The sequence below is a fragment of the Dama dama genome, chromosome 21 (assembly GCF_033118175.1).
Source record: "Dama dama isolate Ldn47 chromosome 21, ASM3311817v1, whole genome shotgun sequence".
NCBI lineage: Eukaryota > Metazoa > Chordata > Mammalia > Artiodactyla > Cervidae > Dama > Dama dama.
In genome coordinates, this window is record NC_083701.1 from 19,764,993 (window position 1) to 19,782,266 (window position 17,274).

At 40.0% G+C, this 17,274-nt stretch overlaps 1 protein-coding gene and 1 pseudogene across 5 annotated transcripts in view; both read right to left on the bottom strand.

The window, feature by feature from the left end:
- SPIDR (scaffold protein involved in DNA repair) overlaps positions 1-17,274 on the bottom strand; it is a 258,391-nt gene that overhangs the window by 215,114 nt on the left and 26,003 nt on the right. For 2 of the 5 annotated variants that reach the window (XM_061123277.1, XM_061123281.1), the window contains exons 2-5: positions 15,996-16,151; positions 15,292-15,358; positions 8,789-8,968; positions 5,169-5,332 (exon numbers count right to left, since the gene is read on the bottom strand). In XM_061123277.1, the coding sequence (XP_060979260.1) occupies positions 5,169-5,332; positions 8,789-8,968; positions 15,292-15,358; positions 15,996-16,151 (567 nt within the window). The remainder of the gene's footprint in view (positions 1-5,168; positions 5,333-8,788; positions 8,969-15,291; positions 15,359-15,995; positions 16,152-17,274) is intronic. The other 3 variants (XM_061123279.1, XM_061123280.1, XM_061123278.1) reach the window with 2 other exon arrangements.
- On the bottom strand, positions 16,345-16,691 carry LOC133042280 (small ribosomal subunit protein eS26-like; annotated as a pseudogene).

The window sequence follows — 17,274 nt, forward strand, 5'->3', positions numbered from 1 at the left end:
AAAATAACCTTAATTAACAAGAGTATTTCCCCCAAAAAAGACAAGAAAAAAATTTACACAGCATAATGTTTTCAAGTTTCATTCACCTTGTAACACGTATCAGAACTTCGATCCTTCTGAATGCTGAATAATAATCACTGTATATGAAATGGAATAGGATCCTGCCTCTCGTTTGTAGAAAAGCTTCACCTAGGACCTGCCCAAGTTCCAAAGAACAAATTTAATTAGAAAAGTAAGAAAATGGAGAAACAAAGGAAAACTGTCAAGCAACATAAAATAGTAATAGTACAGCTACTAAACACAGTCAAAGACCTTTAGTTCTTCTGCAAGGGACAGACGTATTATCCTTAGCCATGTCCTTGAGTTGCTCTGCTGACACTGAAACCCCCACCAGGTGGAATAAGTTAGCTGCACACTAACCACAAGCACACAAGCCACAGGCTGGATGTTGCCAGAAGTGGGATGATGGTGACTCCTGACTACTTCAGCACCAACCAATCAGAAAAATGTCCACAAGCTGATCAGTCACCCTGCAACCCTGTTACTCACAAGATGTCATTAAAAATTTTTCCCTGAAAGCCACTGCGTCCAAAATATCCAAACTCATGCCTCCACGCTCAGCCCCGCACTGGGGGTACCCTGCAACAAAGGTTGTACTTTCCCTCACCACAACACAGTGTCAACAGACTGGCTTTACTACACCCAGGCAGGCAGACCCAAGTTTAATTCAGTAACACACACACACACACACACACACACACACACACACACACGTATCTATATGTATATACAAAACACACATATACATACATACACATTGAGAAATGGTATATTTCCTGCCACATCAGTAAACAAAGGGTGGCACAGTCATCACTGATTTCAGCCACCACAGAAGGTAAGCTGGTGAGCCCTGAGGGAACTCAGGAAGTACCTGTTGTCTAGCAGCCATCAGACTGCAGTCACCCCCACACGGAGCCCTGAGGAAACTCGGGATGAGAAAACATAGGATACTGGCCCTAGACAGTTAAGATGTGTATCTAAGGAATGATTTAAGGGAACTCAGACTCTTGTATCTTCCCAAACACAGAAAAGCACTAAATTCCTTAACTTGAGATACCAGGCTTTCTTTAATTAACAATAACCTTTTAATGTTCCGACTACCTACCCTTTGTTGTATAACACCTATATATTCTGTCTACCACCCCCCCCCCCCCCCCACTCACCTCATTACAGCAGTTTATCCTGAGGTTACTTGTGATGCTGCCTTCCAGGCCTGAAGTCCTAAAAACTCCCACCAAATAAAATATAACCCTCATCTTTTAGGTTGTGAATATTTTTTTAGTAGACGATATACATTTGTCATTGTTCACTCACTAAGTCGTGTCCAACTCTTTTGCAACCCCATGGACTTAGCCCACCAGACTCCTCTGTCCATGGGATTTCCCAGGTAAAAACAGTGGAGTGGGTTGCCATTTACTTCTCCAGGGGCTCTTCCTGACCCAGGGATCTAACCCGCGTCTACCTCCATTGGCAGCCGGATTCTTTCCCAGAGAAGCCCAGACAATACACATACCCACACATTTTGTTTATTCTTTCATCTGATGATAGATATTTGGGTTGCTTCCACCATTAGGACACTGTGAATAGTGCCACTGTGAACATCAAGGTACAACTTCTGTTGAGACCCTGCTGTCAAATCTTTGGGGTGTACATCCAGAGGCAAAATCACTAGGTCACATGGTATTTTTAACTTTTGCGAAACCAACAAAAAAACCACTCTGTTTTCCAGAGTGGCTGCATCATTTTAAATTCCCACCAATAGTACACCGGGGTTCCAATTTCTCCACATCCTCAACATTTATTTTCCCATTTATGGGTAACAGCTATCCTAATGGGTATATAGTAATATCTCATTATGGTTTTGATCAGCTAATGACTAACGATTAGGAACATCTCTTAATGTTCCAGGTTGCCTGGAAAGAATCAAGAATATGGCCATGATGGTATAAGAGGAAATGGATTTATCCTCTTGCTTGAAATAACCAAAAAGAAAAGAAATGAGACAAAATACTTGAAACAATGGTTTTCAAGACATGGGACATTAGGCAAGAAGAATACTAACTCCTGAAAGATGAAACAAAGAACTGAGCTCTACAATCGCCCTACAGTACAACTGCTCTACAATTGTCTTCTATAAAGAATTTCCAAACTACACAGTGAGGAAGTGGAACTGAGGTGGAGACTGCACGGCTCCCTGAGTTGAAGGGACAGGGTCGAGAGTCCATGGAGACAGAAGTTCACAGTCCAGAGCACCAGAAAAGTCAGAGCTACACAGAGAAACCCAAACATCCCACTCAAGTATTCGGCAAAGTACTGATCAGCATGTGCACATAAAGAAACTACATCAGGGAAAGAATCCCTTGGGAGCAGAAGAAGAACAGTGCCTAGAGTTCATACAGGGTCAGGAAACAGTAGCTATCCCTGCTAACCCAGAGGAAAATCTGTAACTCAGGGCATTACAGAGAATACTTGGGAAGGTCCTGCTTCAGCACTAAGACCTAAGACTGAGTACTCCTCCAGACGCAGAGAAAAAACCATAAAGCAACATTTAAAAGGATGAAACTGTTTCCAGTAACTGTGCCACAGAACAAAGCCTCAGAGTATTCAAAGAAATTTTTTAAAAATCTAGTACCCAACAACATAAAATTCAAAATATTTGGTATACACTCAAAAATTTCCAGGCAGGTAAAGAAGGAATAAAATACAACTTAAAATGAAAAGAAATATCAATCAATAGAAAGAGACACAGAAATGACACAGATGATAGATTTACAGAAAAAGCCATTAAAACAGCTATTATAAATAGAATATTTATGCTGAAAACACAGATAAACATATGATTGTGTTAAGGAGAGACATGGACAATATAAAATGACTCATAACAAACTTTTAGAGATGACAAATACGCTGGATAGTATTAACAGCAGATTAGACATGATAGGAAAAAAGATTATTAAACTTGATATAGCAATAAAAACCACTCAAAATGGGAGAAAAAAATGGGCACAACATCAATAATCCACGACGTAAAATCAAGCAGCCTAATTAATACACAGATAATTGCAGTCACAGAAGGGAAGGAAAAGGGGAGTCAGAAAAAAAAAAAGTGCTGAATAAAGGCAAAAATCTCTTCAAATGTGATGAAAGTTTTGTGCCCACTTGTGAGGAAGAGAGCTAACTTAGCAGACCTGAGACAGGTGTCCCGAGAGATCCGTGCTTGCAAGGCTGATCCCTGCCAACCTCTGGGAACTTGGATGTCAGGATGAGCCCACCATGCCCTAAATGATAAGAGTGTCTCCCTGTGCCTCAACAATGCAGCTTATGTTGAATACCCATTTTTCCTCTGAAACCTGAAATTCTGGCACATGCTAGGCAGAGAGCACTCCTCAATAAAAACCCTGGGCTCGGAGTCACTGATGAATCCCACTGTAGACACCAGTGCACATATGTTGTCAAAACTCACTGCTGGAGCAATAAAGCATCCCCTGTGTGACTCCACTGAGAAAGACTCTTGGAAGAGTGCTGATTTTGCTTTTGTATGCTAAGTTCTGAATGTCTTCCTAGCAAATCACCAAACCTAGAAGGGAGCTTGGGGATTCCAGACCAACCACAGATCCAATAAACTTGACAAACTCCAAGCAGAAAACCACATCTAAGCACATCACAACCAAAACAGTTTAAAACAGGGAAGAGAAATCTTAAAACATCAAGAATAAGAATAGCTACTGGCTTCTTGATAGCAACTCTGGAACTAGAAGAAAAGGAAGCAATGCCTTCAAAATTCTCAAGAAAAATGATTTCCAACCAAAAACTCTTATATAAAAAGTTTCAATCACAGGTCAAAGTGTAATGACTGCATTTTCTGACATGACAAATCCCAAAAGATCATCTTCCATAAATCCTTCTTTGGAAGCTACTGGAAGATGTGCTCAATCAAAATGAGAGTAAAAATCAAGAAAGAGAAAGACATGGAATCCAGGATAAGGTTGCTTCATGCAGGAATAAGGTGAAGGAAATTCCCCAAAAGAGGGTGAAGGGCAACATAAGAGCGGCAAGTTTCACAAAGCAGAGAGGACTCTCAGGTGAAATCAGAGAGGCTAGGAGTTTGTGAGAAATAGTTCTCCACAAAAACAAAACTAATCAAATGCTGAATGAATAAAGATGATGCAGTATATAATCACAATGGAATATTATTTAGTCATAAAAAATGAAATAATGCCATTTGCAGCAACATGGATAGACCTAGAGATAATCATACTAAGTGAAGTAAGTCAGACAGAAACAAATATCACATGATATCACTTCTTTGTGGAATCTGAAATACGACACATATGAACAAATATACAAAACATAAACAGACTCACAGACATAGAGAACAGTCCTGTGGTTGCCAAGAGGGAGGAGGATGGGGGAGGGATGGATTGGGAGTTTGGGATTAGCAGATGTAAACTAGTATATTTAGAATGGATAAACAACAATGTCCTACTGTATAGAACAGGGAACTATATTCAATATCCTGCGATAAACCATAATGGAAAAGAATATATATATATATATACACACACACACACACATATGTATGTATATAAAATTGAATCACTTTGCTGTAGAGCAGAAATTAATACAACATTGTAAATCAACTATACTTCAATAAAATATTTTTTAAATTTTCTAAAAACTTAACAGAATGCCTGCTATGTCTGAAAATCTTAATGAGAGAACAGAACAACAGGGAAAACTTAAGAGTTTTATTCATAAGTAAAACAAAGCAACATAAACCCAAATAATTAACTCCATAAAAAATGAAAAGTTGTAAAGGAAAATCACAATTAATAGTTGTCTTGCTATGAATATTATTATTCAGGATTGCACGTTGCTGAATCTAATCTGACCAGACCACAAGACACCTGTCCTGAGGGAACAGAAGGATTCTGGGAAAGACCCAGGTGTAACTGAGGTGAGAGCAGGTAAGAAGAGAACTCGTATTTATCCATGTTTAAAAGCACATTACCACCATATTATTTAGAGGAGTTGCAAACAAAACACCAAAGGTTGTGACTAACACATGCCATGAATGGAATGGAAAGTTGGAAACAATTCGTCCTCACCTTAGGAAGCTCAGGTGGCGTCCCTGCTGGTGTCAAAGAACGACTGCTTGCACCAGAAGCACAGTCAGATATTTCCACCACACTTTCATGGTCTTCAAATTCATCACATTCACAAGCATCTTCCCTCTCACTGTCAATCTCCCAGTCAATAACCTGCAGGTCATCTAAAAATACAGTTTTAAAATATTCTTAAATTGTATTAAATCTATTTATCCTCAGTAGTTTTAAAAGATTCATGTTGTTCAAAAATTTAAAAATATATTAAAAGGCAGAAGAAAGTATATTCCTACTTTTATCCATAAGCATCCCATTTCTCCTACCTCTGACTGCCACCTCAATTCTCAATTTCCATTAGTTGCTTTTCTGTTCGTCTGGAGTTTCTTCAGCATTACTGTTGATATGGAGGAAGTTTTATATCTCGATAGAAGATCAAACCAGAAACAACATTCCCTGATGCCAAAGCCTAATCCAGAGCGAGGCCCTAACTCTCCTCAGTTCTGTGAGGGTTAGACAGGTGCAAAAGCTGCAGAAGGAAAGTTTAAAGCTGGCAGAGACTGGTTTGTGACGCTTAAGGAAAGAAGTCACTTCCGTGACAGAAAAGTACAAGATGAAACAGTGAGTACAGATGTAAAAGCCTCATCAGGTCATCCAGGGATCAGGCAAAGAGAATTCATGATTGTGGTTACACTAAACAACAGATTTTCAACTCAGGTGAAATAACCTGCTACTGGAAGAAGATGCCAACGAGGATTTTCATCAGTTCAGTTCAATCGCTCAGTCGTGTCAGACTGTTTGTGACTCCGTGGACTGCAGCATACCAGGCCTCCCTGTCCATCACCAACTCCCAGAGTTTACTCAAACTCATGCCCATTGAATCGGTGATGCCATCCAACCATCTCATCCTATGTAGCCCCGTTCTCCTCCTGCCTTCGATCTTTCCCAGCATCCGGGTCTTTTCAAATGAGTCAATTCTTCACCTCAGGAGGCCAAAGTATTGAAGTTTCAGCTTCAGCATTAGTCCTTCCAATGAATATTCAGGATTGATTTCTTTTAGGATGGACTGGTTGGATCTCCTTGCAGTCCACGGGACTTCCAAGAGTCTTCTCCAACACCACAGTTCAAAAGCATCAATTCTCTGGCGTTCAGCTTTCTTTATAGTCCAACTCTCACATCCATACATGACTACTGGAAAAACCATAGCCTTGACTATATGAACGTTTGTTGGCAAAGTACTGTCTCTGCTTTTTAATACGCTGTCTAGGTTGGTCATAACTTTTCTTCCAAGGAGCAAGCATCTTTTAATTTTATGACTTCAGTCACCATCTGCAGTGATTTTGGAGCCTAGAAAAATAAAGTCTGTCACTGTTTCTACTGTTTCCCCATCTATTTCCCATGAAGTGATGAGACCAGATGCCATGATCTTAGTTTTTTAAATGTTGAGCTTTAAGCCAACTTTTTCATTCTCCTCTTTCACTTTCATCAAGAGGCTCTTTAGTTCTTCTTTGCTTTCTGCCATAAGGGTGGTGTCATCTGCATATCTGAGGTTATTGATATTTCTCCCGGCAATCTTGATTCCAGCTTGTGCTTCCTCCAGTCCAGCATTTCTCATGATGTACTCTGAATATAAGTTAAATAAGCAGGGTGACAATATACAGCCTTGACATACTCCTTTCCCAATATGGAACTAGTCTGTTGTTCCATGTCCATTTCTAACTGTTGCTTCCTGACCTGCATACAGATTTCTCAGGAGGCAGGTCAGGTGATCTGGTATTCCCATCTCTTTAAGAATTTTCCACAGTTTGTTGTGATCCACACAGTCAAAGGCTTTGGCATAGTCAATAAAGCAGAAGTAGATGTTGTTCTGGAACTCTCTTGCTTTTTTGATGATCCAACAAGTGTTGGCAATTTGATCTTTCGTAGATATCCAGTGTTCTTGCCTGGAGAATTCCAGAGGTGGCGGAGTCTGGTGGGCTGCCATCTATGGGGCCACACAGAGTTGGAGACGGCTGAAGTGACAGCAGCAGCAGCAGATGAGCAGAAATCAGTGCTTGGATGCAAAGCTACAAAGGACAGGCTGACTGCCTTGTCAGGGGCTAACGTAGCTGGTGGCCTGAAGGTGAGCCAGCGTTCAACTACCATTCTGAAAATCCTAGGGTGCTTAAGAATCTAATGCTAAGTCTACTCTGCCTGTGCTCCAGTGACAGCACAACAAAGTCTGGACGACAGCACAACTGTTTACAGCACAGTTTGCTGAGTATTATAAGCTCCTTGTTGAGACCTACTCCTCAGAAAAGAGTCCCCTCAAAATATTAATATTCACGACAATATACCTGGTCAGCCAAGAGTTCTGATGAAGATGTTGTACAACAGAATGAATGTTGTTTTCATGCCTCAACATCCACTCTGCAGCCCATGAATGAAGGAATAATTTCAACCTTCTGGCCTTATGATTTAAGAAGTTCATTCCACAAGGCTACAGCTGCCGTCAACAGCGATTCTCTGATGGATCTGGGCAAAGTCCACTGAAAACTTTCTGGAGAGGAGTCAGCAGTCTAGAAGCCAGTAAGGACATTCGTGATTCGTGCAAGGGAAGAGGTCAAAACACCCACAGTGACAGGAGTGAGGAAGAAGTGAATTTGGAGCCTCACAGGCAACTGTGAGGGGTTCAAGACGTCATGGGAGCAAGGGGCTGCAGGTGTGGTAGAAACAGCAAGAGAACTAGAAGTGGAGCCTGTAGATGTGACTGAACTGCTTAAATCTCAGGATAAAATTCTAACAGGCGAGGAGGTGCTTCTCGTGAATGAGGAAAGAAAGTGGTTTCTTGAGATGGAATTGACTCCTCATGAAGAGGCTGTGAAGACTGTCGAAATGGCAACAAAGGATGTAGAATATGACATAAACTTAGCTGATAAAGCAGCAGCAAGGTCTGAGAGGACTGACTTCAATCCTGAAAGAAGTTCTCCTGTGGGTAAAATGTTACCGAGCAGCCTTGCATGCTTCAGAGGAATTGTTTATGAAAGGAACACCCCATTGATGTTGCAAACCTCACTGCGGCCTTATTTTAAGAAACTGCCACACCAACCCCAACCTTCACTTGAGTAGCCATCAACACTGAAGTAAGACCCTCCAGCAGCAAAAATATAAGACTTGCTGAATAAAGGCTCAGATGATAGTTAGAAGTTTTAAGCAATAAAGTGTTTTTAAATTAGGGTGTGTCTATCATTTTTTTAGACATAATACTAGTGCACAATTAATAGACTATAGTAGTATAAAAACATACTTGTATATGCAACTGGGAAACCAAAAAATTCATGTAACTTGTTTCACTGCAACATTCACTTTACTGTGTTGGTCTTGGAGCCAAACCCAAATATCTCCAACTGGCTTTGATCAATTTTAACATGTTCAAGTCTAAATTGTCAACTGTAAAAAGAATCCTGGTAATACCTATCTCTGAGGGAGTTATTGTGAGAAATATTATGAGAAAATGTTTCTAAAAGGTTGGGATTCAATAATTTAAAAATCAATACTAAGTATTAGAAGAGAAGTACATGTTATTTGCATTATTAAAATACAATCTATAATAGAAACTAAATTTCTTTAAAAAATTATCAATTTACCTTCACTGGCCCCATCTTCTGGACATAAAATGTTGCTGTTACAACACCTGCCTGTTTTAGAATGATGTCCATTATCTCTTTGTGATTTAAAAATGGTTTTGTCTTCATCTGACAGATCACTTCCACTAGAACTCCACGTTATAGCTGCAAGCCCACTGGTACTTTTAGAGGTGGTAGGTTCTACAAAGAAAAAAAAATATAAAAAATGGCCAATTGATTATGGTTATTGATCACTATGAGGTTTAATACATGCTACTTTGCCAAAGGCACAAATATACAAAATTCTGTTGATGGTGAAAACAATGTCTTATTTCAAATCTTTCCAACTAAAGGTCTATGTGCAACCTGGCTAAATTAAATCCAAACTACAAGAAGAAAAAAATAAAATCAAAGTTATAAAAGACAAGGAAAATGACTGGAGCACAAATGAAAACTCAAAAAAATACCCCTGAAATAATTACAAAACTTTGCAGAATATTTCATCAAGTCTTAAGGGTAAAAAAGTACCAAAAAACCACAAAAATCAATAATTATCTACAAAATGAATGCTTCTGTGTGCTTCCTTTACCAAATCATACTAGGAGCCCTGGTAACAGCAATTTGCTTAAAATGCTTAACAGCAAACTTTTAAATTTAATTAACCTTATTTTCAGATAATAGTTGGTTCACATACACTTGTCAGAAAAAACAAGTGAGCCCTTGTATGCTTCAAGTAGCTGCTCCAAGGGTAATATTCTGCAAACTACAGTACAACATCACAGCCAGAATGCTGACAGTGATGCTGTCAAAACAGAGAACAACTCCATCACTGTGGGGATATCTTGCACTGCCTTTTCAAAGCCATTAAGAGAGCTCGCCTCCCCATCTCAATTCCTATTCCTTAGCAATCACAAAGCAATTTTGCACTTCTCTAATTTTGTTATTTCAAGAATAACATACAAATGAGATCACCTACATCACCTTTTATCACTAGCTTTTTGAGCTTAGCATAATTACCTGGACATTCACCAGGCTGTTGTGTGTACCAACAGTCACTTCCTTTTTTTTTTTTTTTTTTTTTATTACTGAGCACTGTTCTGTGGTGTGGATGAAGAACAACATGTTTAATCAGTTACCCCTTGAAGGACATCTGGGATGTTTTCAGTTTGGGGCTATGATGAATGAAGCCACTATGAACACTGTGTACAGGATTTCATGTGATTGTGATTTTCATTCTCCAGGATGTCTAAGGGTACGATTGCTGGACTGTATGGTAACCGCACATGAAGCCTTATAAGGAACTGCCCAACTGTCTTCCAGAGCGGCCGTGCCATTCTACAGTCCCACAGCCCTGTGAGGGTGACACAGGTTCTCCACATCACCAGCACATGGCATGCTCACTATTTTCATGTTGTCCATTCTACAGACAGGAAATCTAGCAGGAAAGGGGCGTCTCTACTGCAGTGGAACCAAAGTTCAACAGAAAACCTTACTGATATTAATCAGAAAAGAATAGATATCTAATAAAAATCAATTTTCCTATTCACATTGAATGGATAATTGAGTTATAATGCTAAAACCAAGGAAAAAACCCTTAACCACATTTCAATACACTATAAGAGATTAGATATTACAACTGAAGTTTTACAGACGAGGAAACAGTATCAGAAGTTAAATGGCTTCATTAAATACATATTTATATAACAGCTTTGATACAGGAAACCTTGAGGAAACTAAAATAAGAAGAAAATTCCTGCCCTCAAGGAATGCAACATCAATTAACTATGAAAAGAAAAATCAAATACTTTATTAGAGATATGTCACAGTATATTAACGACAGCACAAAAAAAGTGAATGTTCCCCTTTATATTGATCAGGAAAGGAAGATTCACTGACAAAATGGTATCTAGAAAATCAACACAAAGGCACAAAGACATGAAATAATAGTAAACATTTACTGAACACTTACTTTGTGTCATGAACATCTGGAATTACTAAAGTTGTCTATCCTTCAAAATATAAAGTTAAATGTAAACTATTCAGAATAACCAAAGAACCCATATTGATTTAAGGAGCTAATAAAACTAAGCTGTGTACTTAATTACAAAAGACATTATCAATCTTTTTCGTTATTATGCATCTGGAAAAGTAATTCAAAAGGGAAAAGTGGAATGGTCTATACACTGAATGTGTGAGTAGGCCAAAAACTCACACATTGCAGCCTTATCCTGTGTGATGGCCTCTTCAGGAGGTAATCAGGTCATAAGGGTGAAGACCTCAGGAATGCAATTAGCACCCTGTAAAGTGAAGAGGAACTAAAGAGCCTCTTGATGAAAGTGAAAGAGAAGAGTGAAAAAGCTGGCTTAAAACTGAACATTCAAAAAAACTAAGATCACAGCATCTGGTCCCATCACTTCCTGGCAAACAGAAGGGGGAAAAGTGGAAGCAGTGACAGATTTTATTTTCTTGGGCTCCAAAATCACTGATAACAGTGACAGCATTCATGAAATTAAAAGACACTTACTCCTCAGAAGGAAAGCTATGACAAACCTAGACAGCGTACTAAAAAGCAGAGATAACACTCTGCTGACAGAGTCGGTATAGTCAAAGCTATGGTTTTCCAGGAGTCAGATACAGATATGAGAGCTGAACCATAAAGAAGGCTGAGCACTGAAGAAATAATGGTTTTGAACTGTAGTTCTGGAGAAGACTCTTAAGAATCCTGTGGATTGCAAGGAGATCAATCCTGAAAGAAATCAACCCTGAATATTCCTTGGAAGGACTGAACCTGAAGCTTCAATACTCTGGCCACCTGATGAGAAGTGCCAATCACTGGAAAAGACCCTGAGGCTGGGAAAGATTGAGGGCAGAAGGAGAAGGGGGCAATAGAGGCTGAGATGGTTGGACGGCATCACTGACTCAAGGGACATGACTTTGAGCAAACTCTGGGAGATAATGAAGGACAAGGAAGCCTGGCGTGCTGCAGTCCATGGGGTCGCAAAGAACTGGTCATGACTCAGCAAATGAACAACAAACCCACTGAAATGTTAAATTCTAACCCCAGCATCTCAGAATGTAATCTTATTCGGGGATTGGGTCTTTAGGTAATCAAATTAAAGTGAGAAGTTTGTGTGGGCCCCCATCTATTATGATAGCTCTCCTTAAATAAAGGAGAAATCTGGACACCTAAACATGCATGCAGAGAGGGAAGACCTAGAAAAGAGATACTTGGAAAAGAAATAGCCACCTACAAGTCAAGGAAAGAAGCCAGGAGTACATTTCCTGGAAGGAACCAATCCTGCCAATATCTCACTTTGGAATTCTACCCTCCAGAACTGTGAGAGAGAAAGTTTCTGTTGTTCAAAACATCCTATCTCTAGCACTTCATTATGGCAGCCTTAGCCTTATTCTAACCTGAGTCACTCAGGAGAGAAAGATGAGCAACAGAGGAGGGTCTGCCCTGAAAAAATCTATGGTCCAACAGGGAGAAAGACACATCGACAAATAACAATTTAAAAATTTACTGATGCCTTTCAAGGAGATTTCTGACCTCAACAAAAAACAGGCTCTGAGAACATATTCTGCAGAATATTTCAAGAAAAATAAAATACACACTATTTTTTTTTTTACATAGTTTCATTTGTTTAGGAAACACATTTTTTTCACATTTTTAAAAAAGTTCTCCCTTTTAAAGAAAGGGCTTCCCTGGTAGCTCAGACGGTAAAGCGTCTGCCTACAATGCAGGAGACCCAGGTTGGATCCCTGGGTCAGGAAGATCCCCTGGAGGAAATGGCAACCCACTCCAACATTCTTGCCTGGAAAATCCCACAGACTAAGGATCCTGGTAGGCTACAGTCCATGGGATCGCAAAGAGTCAGACATGACTGAGTGACTTCACTTCACTTTAAAGAAAATCACTATTTACAAAGGTTCCAGCCTATTTTTATTTCAATTTTATCTTCTTCCACATTCCACAAACCTTCTGGCAAGATCCTTTGCCGCCAAGCAAAGGATCACGTCTCTCACCCTTTCTCTTCTCCTCCATCTCCTCCCCCTTCCTTCTCTGGTTCTCAGTACCTTACAGGTAAGGAAATAGAGACATGGAGACAAGGAAATGGAGTCTCCCCCTTTTATGCACACTTTGCCAAATTATGTTCCCCCACTTTTGCTTCCCTGTTCTCAAAAAAATACTACTTCCACATCCTAGAAATTTTGTTAACAGCCTATCTTTAATTAAACTAACACTTTAAAAGTTACTATTTTTAAAATAAACCAGTTTCAGGGAATGCCTTGAGTTCCCTTTTCTATCAGTTTCTATTTGCGAGGTTTTGGTAAATTATTAATAACACTTTCTTCTCTTAACAAGCTGCTTATGCTGTAAACAAATTAACTATACATGGATACAAGCTCTTCCAAACTATCAAAACATACTGGTCATTCCACAGAAAAGAAAGTATAACAGAGTAGGTTTTAGGTTGAATATATACTGGTATGGAAAACCATCTCAAAAGATGCTTTTGAAATTAAATACAAGGTAGCAGCTTATTTAATATTTCTCTGTCCAGGTTAAATTTGATTATACCTTCAAATCTGCAGAAAAAGGTATAACCAATATTGCATAAAAGAAAGGAAGAGTTGACCCTTGAAGAACCCAGGCATGAACTGCACAGGTCTACTTACACACAGAAATTTTTTAGTAAGTATGTACTACTACAGTCCTACACAACCCAGAGTAAGTTGAATCTGCTGATGCAGAATTGCAAATAGGGCTGATTGTGAAGTTAGCTCCAGGCGAATTTCTGACTGTGTGGAGGGTCAGCACCACAGCCCCCCATACCAGTCATTCAAGGGACAACTATACTATTTATTTTCTCCATACTTCATATTATGACAGCTTGGAAATTAGACTTAAATTGATCTTTGAAAATCTCTACATTTGGCATTAATAATAGTAAAATTTAAATTCTGTAGCACCATCAGAAGATTATGGTATTACTTTATTATACAGTATTTTATGAATCAAAACAATTAGGAGAATCTTTTCAACTGCATAAAAGGAATCCCCTTAAAATAATAACACAGCTTAAAGTGTTAAATTTCTTATTCAAAGAAAGTTTTTCACTCGGCAGGACGCTGAGCAGGCTCTCGCCTCTGCCATCAAACATAACAGCAACTGCTGCAGCTCTTGCCACCGTTCAGTCCCTAAGTCACGTCCAACTCTGCGACCCCACAGACAGCGGCACACCAGACTCCTCTGCCCTCTGCTATCTCCTGGAGTTTGCTCAAACTCATGTCCATTGAGTCGGTGATGCCATCCAACCATCTCATCCTCTGCCACCCTCTTCTCCTCCTGCCCTCAATCTTTCCCAGCATCAGTCCCATTTCCAATCAATCAGCTCTTCACACAAAGTGACCATATTACTGGAGCTTCAGCTTTAACATCAGATCTTCCAATGAATGAATATTCAGGGTTGATTTCCTTTAGGACTGACTGATATGATCTCCTACTAAGTGTTAACCTTTGAACGGGGATTTTTTTTTTTTTAATTCACAACAACCCAGTGAGATACACAATTCTGAGACCTATTTTCCAGATGCAGAAACTGAAGCAAAGCATGCTTATTAGCTTGCTTTCTCAAGATCACACAGTCAAAACACAGTCAGGACATGGCACAGTCAAATGAGACCCCCGAAGTCTGGAGCCATGACCATTCCTGCCCACCCTCAGGGTGAGAGAGTGTAACAGCAGAACCTGCAGCCTCCCTGATATTCACACCCCTTCTTCCTTACCAACAAAATCCCAGTTTTGTTGGAGCAGCAACACATGTGTTTAAAAACCCTTAATTTCACTGATGTCCTTTGGTGGAGGTGACACTGTGGAACAGATTCTGGCTATAGGTAGAGGTCTGAGGGAGAGTACTCCTTCTCAGAGGAAAGCTCATCTGGAGAAAATCCTCCCAAGTCTACACTTTTCCTGAGAATTGGGCCTGCAGAATTCAGCTTCTACCTCACGACTGTAAAAACAGACCCTACACTAAGGCAGCAGAACTCAAAATGAGTCTGGCCCCCTGACCTTCTTGTGGCAGGAAATAAATTCAACCCATCCCTTCAAACACTTCAGTACACTTTCCTATGACCCATAACTCCACGTCTTCCCTAACCATCACTAAGTAGTATAGTCCTTATATTACAAGTCATAATTTTATTTCTCAAATCAGATTCTTTTTAAAACCCTACAGCCATGAATCTGAGCTTACCTATTGGGTTCTGTTGATAACAGTGAATTCAAGAAAGAAACAAAAAAATTTAATAATTATCTATAGGAGGCATAACAAATGGGGTAGTTGGTAAAAAAGATGAGAGAGATACAAAAAACACCTTTTTACATTGTTTGGGTGTTTTTTTAAACCATGAATATATAGTTTTTCCAAACTATGTAAATGACTTTTTAAAAGAAAACAAATAAATCAAAGGAGGATATATTAGCCTTTTATCTTTCCTGCCAAGAAATCAACAAATATTACCTTTCTTGGGTCGACAGGATAATTCAAGGTGTTTTTCTGTAGTAGTCTTCTTTTCAGCTGTTAATGACTTCAGGCAGATAATGGTAACAGTAATAATAATAATTAGTAATGATGTAGTAATTCATGTGACAAGGGCTAAAAACCAACAACATAAAATATTCAAGAACTTACACTACGCCCCTTTAACATATTCATCTATTTTCCTTTATTTACCAACAAGTATTCCCAAAGCACATACTTATAATTGCATTTTTATATTTTTCCAGAATCTAAACAGAGGGCTGTCTTTTTAAGAGTTGATAATAGTGGTGAGCACTCCTTCTTATGGTGAGCACTTCAAAGTTACCACATAGACCAAAATCAACCAGAATCCCCCAGTGCCATCAGGTTCTGACACAAAAGCATTTCATTAAATAGACTTCTTTCAAAGGTAGGATGCTCAAAGTGTCATCCTCTGAGAATATTTCCAGTATGCAACCCTACTTACAAACTACAAAGTTCTACACGACAGAAAGTGGTGAATACTACTATGCCACAATCGTAGGGAATTCAAGGATGAGGAAGAACAAGTAACACATCAACTACAGTGTTCTGAAAGAAAATAAGGAAGGGAATCCCAAAGAAATATAAGTACAGTGGCATGAACTCTCAGGAAGCTAGGATTTGTCGCTCAGTGTTCAGGGAAGGCAGCATCATGACCTTACCGGAGTGCCGGGACTCTTCAGAAATCCTTCTCCACACCTGAGCCATGATTCAGATAGGGAAGCCAAGGCCCCTGCGGTCTGGAGCCCTGCTCGTCTGCACGGTAGGGGACTCTCTCCTGGAAAGGATGGGTACTCTGCATCCCAATTTCTTTTTCTCTGTAGAAACAGTTTTCAAAGAAAAAAATAAGGAAATCAATTTCACTAAATATACACTAACAAATGGCACTGTGGAGCAAGACCAGCAATGGCATCAGTGAGGACACAGTTTTTATTTCATTTTCATGGAGAATTTCCATTTTAGTGTCTTTTTAGAGAACAGTATTTCTCCAGTCTCTAAGGACTTAGCTCCTTACATGGGCTTTAGTGGAGGCTGTGGGGCAACACCCGCAGGACTACTTCAGGGGGAAAGTGTTCAGTCCTTCCGGGCTTCCCGAGAATGACCCTGACCACCTTGCCGTGAGTGACACGGCTCACGCAGTAAGGTACTTTCACACACAGTTCGCGAAGCACACAGGCATTGAAAACACTCGTTTTGGCAATGTCCGACGGCTTCGGCCTCTCCTTTGTTCCAAATGATGAACTTCTTAATGGCCTTGTCCTTGGGCACGCACTGGACACAGCTGGTGCACGAACAGGCTGCACGTGGCCTCGGCCCTGCCTAGACACACGACCATCATTTTTTCTCTCCGTGGTCATTTTGGAAGCAAGGAGGAGAGAGAGAACTGGCAGTTTTCAAATGTCTCTCAACCTCCACAGAGAGAAGAGTCAGAAGACAGCAAAACTAAAAGGGCTTGGACAACACAACTAGGCAAGAAACTCTAACATACAAGTGGATGAGGACAAACCACGAACCCTCCAAAGTCGTGCATGGTGTCCCATTTGACAGGAAAGAGCCAAGAGAAGCAAGAAAACAGAGGACCGAGCACAGAGGCAGCTGGTGTGTGCAGCAGGAGCAGCAGCTGGGAATGCGCCAGAAACGGGAGGACAAGGGCGCCACCGAGAAGACCCAAGGGAACCAAGGAGCTTGTGTCCAAAAACGGGGACAACACTGATTTCTTTCCTCAAGCTATTTAGCTTTTTTTAAATGTCTATGTCAAACAATGGAGAAGGAAATTGCAACCCACTCCGATATTCTTGTCTGGAGAAGTCCGTGGACAGAGGAGCCTGGCAGGCTACAGTCCATGAGGTCACAAAGAGTCAGACACAACTGAGCGACTAACACAATACATGACAAACAAACATTCACGGTATAAGTTCTTTAATTTGCATTTTATTTTAA